General features: G+C 41.7%; 1 protein-coding gene across 1 annotated transcript; it reads left to right on the top strand.

Moving 5' to 3' along the window:
- Positions 1–539: 539 nt before the first annotated feature.
- On the top strand, positions 540–6,683 carry LOC125263990 (piggyBac transposable element-derived protein 2-like). The gene is made up of 2 exons (XM_048183253.1): positions 540–4,487; positions 4,611–6,683. Exon 2 carries the CDS (start codon positions 4,931–4,933, stop codon positions 6,233–6,235), a length of 1,305 nt encoding a protein of 434 aa, XP_048039210.1. The 5' UTR covers positions 540–4,487; positions 4,611–4,930; the 3' UTR covers positions 6,236–6,683.
- The last annotated feature ends 262 nt before the right edge of the window (positions 6,684–6,945 follow it).

The following is a 6,945-nucleotide window of genomic DNA, read 5'->3' as shown; positions in this document are numbered from 1 at the left end:
TTCTAACACGTCACTGTCTCTCGGTGAGCTCTGTGGGCAGGGCTCAGTCAGGATTGTGTCCGTGAGCAGTGGTTGTTGTGGCTGCATGGTGTTATCATTGACCTTGTGGGATGTGTCAACCGCATGTCCATTCAGGTGTTGAAATGAAGTCCTGTGGTCAGTTGTACTCTGTCCAGGTGTGTTTGTGCCATTCAGATTGGCACACACTGCTGAAGGATGATGGAGGGAGAAGTAGATATTGTCCTTTAGCACTCTTGAACCCAGTTTGTTTGGGTGCAGGCCATCATGAGTGAACAGTTGTCTCTGACTCCAGAACAGATTGAAGTTGTCGATGAAATTCAGTCCCTTTAAGTTGCAGGTTTTTTGCAGCCATGTGTTAAGCCCAAGCAACCGTGTAAATCTATTTGTTCCTCTTGCTGGGAGTGGTCCACTGATGAACGACTGAACTTTTAGTCTTCTAAGCATTTCAAAAAGTTCATTGAAATCCCTTTTAAGGAGTTCTGACTGCTCCTTCCGAATATCATTCTTCCCCACATGGATGATTAGTCGATTTGCAGTCTTATATTTCATCAGAATGCTCTTAAGTTCCCTGTTTACATCAGAAACTGTTGCTTGTGGAAGGCAGCATGTAGTTGTATCCCTGCTGCTAATGTTTCTGATAATAGAGTCACCCACTATCAGAGTCCTGGGCTCGGCTGCTCTAGGAGCTGAGTGCCGCTGACTGCTCGAACTTGAGCGGCAGTTAGCATCGGTGTTAGCTGCTGGCTGATTTGATCTGTGTCCGATCATGTTTGTGGATTTCATACCCACATTTATCATGTCTGGAGATTCCTCACCCACATTCATTAACACTTCAAATCTGTTCTCCAGATGTATTGGCGGTGGTAGGGAGCTAGTGTTTGGGGTAGAGGATGCATTAATATGTGATACTCGTGACAATCTGATGTCTCGAGTGCCTTTGGGTCTCGCTCCCTGTTTGTGCCATCGATTAATATGTTGACCAATTTCGGCACTCAGTACGGTCTGTTTAGGGGCATTAGATTCATGGGACTCACCGAATGTGTGCTGAAGATGTCCATGACGAAGCTCTGTTGTGTGTTCCGTCTGGTTTGGACGGAACACACAGTGTAAACAGTTTGAGAAGACAAGACACCGGGAGAAGGTGAACTTTCTAAAGGAGAAAGCTATTTGCTTTGGTTGCCTACACATTGGGCATCAAAGCCAGGAGTGTGCAAGGTGCTTAAATTGCAAGACATGCTACCAAAAGCATCCCAGTGTAATGCACATACACTTCAAAGATTAAGTGGATAAAGCTGTTAACACAAATGGTGATCATCAGATGGTACCAGCTGTACCAACAGTAAACAACACACTTGTGTTATCACAGGCATGTAATCATACAGGGGCCGGGAATAACAGTGGCATCCTTCCTATTCTTCCAGTACAAGTTAAGTCAACAATGAGCAACAAAGTCGTCCAGACTTATGCTTTTTAGGATACAGGTAGTATTTCTACATTTTGCTCTGAGAGTTTGATGAGAAGGTTGAATCTAAATGGACGAAAGACAAAGATCTCATTACTTACAATGAGCCCTAAGTCAACTGTTTCAAGCTATGTTGTCAATAATTTAGAGATTTCAGGCCTCACTGGAAAGGAGTTTTATAAGCTTCCAGAAGTCTACACACAAAATAAGATGCCCGTGGGCCCAGCTAACATTATCAAAAAGGAGGATTTAGCTGAGTGGCCATACATAGATGCTGTTCATATTCCACACCTTCAAGCAGACGTAGAGTTATTGATTGGTACCAATGCCTCTAGGTTACTTGAGCCCTGGGAAGTTGTGAATAGTCACGGGGACAGACCTTATGCCATTCGTACCCTATTGGGGTGGGTTATAAATGGTTCCATTGGCAGTTGTCAAAATAAATGCCATACTGCTGCAGTGAACAGAATTGATGTAAAAAAGGTTGGAATTGCTATTGGAGAAGCAATATCTGCACGATTTCAATGAAATCACATCTGAAGACAAGGAAGAAATGTCTAGAGAAGATGTGAAGTTCATGCAAATTATGGAAGAGTCTGTAAACTTCAAGGATGGACATTACAGCTTGAAACTGCCTTTTAAGAGCAAGGATGTTACTATGCCTAACGATCTCTGCATTGCCAAACAGCGCCTCCTTGGAATAAGGAAAAAATTTGAAAAGAATAAAAAATTTCAGCAGGAGTACACAGACTTTATCAATAATATGGTCGACCAGGGCTATGCTGAAGAGGTGCCAAAGCCGCAACTTGAACAAAATGATGGTAAGGTTTGGTACATTCCCCATCATGGAGTGTACCACCCCTGTAAGGGCAAGTTGCGTATTGTATTTGACTGTGGAGCGGAATTCAAGGGAACTTCTTTGAACAGTCAGTTACTACAAGGTCCTAATCTTACTAGCTCGTTGATTGGAGTTCTTCTTAGGTTTAGACAGGAGCCAATTGCGTTCATGACAGATGTTAAGGCAATGTTTTATCAAGTTAGGGTGACTGAAGAAGATAAAGACTTCCTTCGGTTCTTGTGGTGGACCAATGGCGATGTAACACAAGATGTCATTGAACTCAGAATGACAGTTAATTAATTTATAGCAGTTTCGTCACCAAGCTGTGCATGCTTTGCTCTAAGAAAGACTGCAGAAGACAATCAGCACAGTTTTAATTTCGAGGTAATGAATACTGTCTACAAGAATTTCTATATGGATGATTGCCTGAAGAGCCTTCCATCAGAGAAGGAAACAATTCAGTTGGCCAGAGATCTAGCGGCTCTTTGTCACAAAGGTGGCTTCCATCTGACACAGTGGGTCAGCAATAGCCGTGAATTTCTGTAATCCATTCCAGAGCAAGACAGATCTAAGAATATCATTGAGCTAAACTTGGACAGGGATCAACTGCTGGTGGAAAGGGCTCTAGGACTCCAATGGTGTGTGCAGACAGACACATTCAATTTCAAGACTGTCTGTAAAGAACGAATGCACAGTAAACGTGGGATTTTGTCAGTAGTTAGCTCAGTCTATGATCCTCTAGGATACCTATCACCGCTGATGTTACCTGTCAAACTCCTTCTACAGGAATTAGCCAGGACAAATTATAGCTGGGATGATCAGATTCCTCCAATCCTTGATAAACAATGGATCAAATGGGTAACTGATCTGGATCACCTGAGTGCTTTTACAGTTGACCGATGTTTAAAGCCACATGGTTTTGGACAACCTGTTGAAGCTCAATTACACCATTTCTCAGATGCCAGTGAAAAGGGATATGGCTCTGTTACATACCTTAGATTACAGAACAGTCATAACACCGTTCATGTCTCCTTTCTGCTGGGCAAATCCAGAGTGACACCCCTTAAGCCAATCACCATTCCTCGTCTAGAGCTAACTGCTGCTACTCTAGCTGTTCGCATTGATAAAATGCTCAGAACAGAACTTCAGCTGGATTTGAAAGAATCATGTTTCTGGACTGATAGCAATTCAATTCAATTCAATTCACATTTATTTGTATAGCGCTTTTCACAATACATATCCCTCTATGGCATGGTGTTGCCCTCAGGCAACAAACTACCTTTTTGGACCTCACACTGCCCCTTTAATTTTTTTTAATTAAAAAAAAATGTATAATATCACCTGACATGTCTGTCCAATCAAATAAGGGACTAAAGTGGTTGTAGCCTTTTGTTTGGGGGGTGGGGCAGTCCTTTCCGGAAGCAAAGTCGCATGGGACACAGTGCCACCAATTGGTAAGTTCAATTTCACTTTTTAACATGTTTAAAATTAAATAACTTTATATAAAAAAATATATGTATGTGCATCAGTATGTAAAGAAGAATGTTTGATTGTTTAAAGACACATTTTGATTTTATTTATATACTAAAACTGTGTTTTTTTTGTTTGTTGCCTCAGGGCAACACTGTGCAGTTAGACCACTTTTTTTTCGGGCAATATGCTAAATTGGGGAGATGTGATCGGATGCAAAATTAGGACCACATGGTGCATTCAAGTCCTCCTGGGAAGCTCTGTGAATGCATCATATATGTGCAATTTATGTTATTATTATTATTATTATTATTATTATTATTATTATTATTATTGTTGTTGTTATTATTATAATTATTATGTTGCCACAGAGATGATGGTGCCTATCATCTCATAATCTGGCTAAATGAGTAGTGTTTTCTGGCAAACTTTATCTCTCTTCTTTATTAACAGTACACATAATGTGTACAAATTACATTGAACAGTCAGCATTAAGATATGCATTTTTCATGATCAATGTTTTTACTATCTACTGATACTTACAGGAAATGGACACAAGACAATTTTACGGGCGGAAGGAACATGATCGAGCAGTTAGGGTCATTCCTTCTGACAGTGAGGACAGTGAGCTTGAGGAGAGTGAAAATGAGGACAGTGAGGTTGAGGAGAGTCATGAAGACTGGATCCCTGAATCAGGTTAGTCAGGTCAGTCAGCAAAGTATCATGTGTGTGTGTGCGTACGTGTGTGTGTTTGTTTGCATGCATGTCATTGTATGATGAAGGGTATATGACAAACATGCTTCCTGCTGTCTTTTTTAGGAGAATGCCTGTCTCTTGACAATGACACAGAGTCTGAGGATGAAGATGAAGATGATGTAGAAGAGGTTGATGTTCCACGCCTACCCCGATGGAGAACACCTCACAATGCACACTTCAATGCTTGCCCAGAATGGCAGGACCTGCTTCCAAGATCTGATGATATCATGTCCCCCCTCCAGTACTTCAAGCAGTTTTTCTCTGAAGACATTCTGGAAGTTATTGTAGAGCAGTAAAATCTGTATGCGATACAATGTGATGCAAACAAGCCGCTTAACTTCACCATAAAAGAATTGGAGCAGTTCCTGGGGATTGGGGTGTACATGTCATTGTTTGGTTTACCAGGCACCCGCATGTTTTGGAACAAAGACTGCAGAGTATCCCAAGTAGCTGACACCATGACACTGAATAGATGGGAGGCCATCAAAAAACACCTGCACTTCAATAACAATGAAGAGAGACACGAGGATAATAATGATCCACTCCACAAGATCCGACCACTGGTTACTCATCTAACCTCAAAACTGACATCAATCCCAATAAGTGAGAAGCTGGCTGTTGATGAGCAGATGGTCCCATTCAAGGGAAGAAACAGACTAAAGCAATATCTGCCATCAAAACCAAAGAAATGGGGCTACAAGATTCTGGTCTTGGCTGGCTCTGATGGTGTCCCGTACAACTTGGAAATCTACACAGGGAGAGTTGTACAACCCCCTGAGCTAGCAGATGTGGGAGCAAGTGGCAACGTTGTCCTCTGCCTGGCCCAGCCTATACCCAAGCATAAGAACTACAAGGTTTTTTTCGACAACTGGTTTACGAGTGTCCCTCTTGTGCTTACACTGGCTCAGCAGGGAATTCACTGCACTGGTACTGTTCGTGGCAACAGACTACCAGGTGTCAACTTGATGTGCGATGCTGAGCTGAAAAGAGCAGGACGTGGATCTTTTGAACAGAAGATGGCCATGGTGAGAGAAACCACCTTGTATGCTGTAAAGTGGTACGATAATCGCTCAGTGACCCTTCTCAGTGATTACACTGGAGCCCACCCAGTCACCGAGGTTGACAGGTGGGATCGCAAGCAAAAGATGATCACCAAAGTCCCCTGCCCTGCTGTGGTGAAAGAATACAACAAGAATATGGGTGGGGTGGATCTTCTTGACTCACTGCTTGCACTGTATAGGATCAAAATCAGATCAGAGAAGTGGTACCACCGGCTGGTGTTCCACCTTCTGGATATGATCATCGTGACCACATGGCTGCTCTACCGAAGAGATTGTGAAGGTACTGGCATGAGAAAGAATGAACATATGAAGCTGTATACCTTCAAATCCTACATTGCTGAAGCCCTATGCAAAAGTGGAAAGAGCCTGGAGCGCAAGAAAGGTCGCCCCTGTTCCACAATTGCTGGTGAGTATGAGGAAAAGAGGAGAAAAGGACCCGCTGCTCCATTTCCAGTCCCTGATGTGCGCCTGGATGCCACAGCCCACTGGATGATTATGGCTGAAAAGAAGGGGAGATGCAAGGTACCAGGGTGCACAGGTACACCAAAAGCCAAGTGCCGGAAATGTGATGTTCACCTCTGTTTTACATCCACCAGCAACTGTTTTCTGAGGTTTCACACAGAATAGGAAATCAGAGTATGCTTTGTCAAAAAGAGAAGCTCTGATTCAAACAATATCCAAAAAACCACACAAACACACATTCACACACACATACACACATAGTCATTCGGATGTTGGTTAATATATAAGTGTTACAATATGTTTATATGAAATGTCAGAAACATTTGGTGTTGTAATTAGTAGTAGTTTGTTTATTTGATTGTTCATTGTTTTTTTTTTTTTTATTGGTTGGAACCATTTGTTATTGATGTTTGTCAAAATAAAACATGTTCTAATGAATATATTACATGTTTTCCTTATTCCACTTATATAGAAAACCTTGCTGTTTTAGTACCCTCGTAGCACATTGTTGCCCTGAGGCAACGAACCAATATTTTGTTCAGGGGTGGGGGGGGGGGGAACACATTTTATGATTGGATATATTATCAGGGACCCCCAAGCTCCCAAAAAATGGGGTAACATATTTTTCCCCCCCAAAATAAAAAGTCATGCCATAGAGGGATATCATTTCAAAGCAGCTTTACAGAGAATGCATGTCAACATCACAATTTAAAGAATGCAGTTAGCAAATAATATAATAATTTAGGCAATTAATTTACAATCACTGTTAGCAGTTTAACTGAACGTAGAAGCAATGAGCTCCTGAAAAATGAATTACATTAACAATGATTAGGATATATAGAAATTGTGTAATGTGCATGTTGATCCAGATGATT

This window comes from Megalobrama amblycephala, linkage group LG3, assembly GCF_018812025.1.
Source record: "Megalobrama amblycephala isolate DHTTF-2021 linkage group LG3, ASM1881202v1, whole genome shotgun sequence".
In the NCBI taxonomy this organism is placed as follows: Eukaryota; Metazoa; Chordata; class Actinopteri; order Cypriniformes; family Xenocyprididae; genus Megalobrama; species Megalobrama amblycephala.
This window is presented reverse-complemented; position numbering and strand designations above follow the sequence as displayed.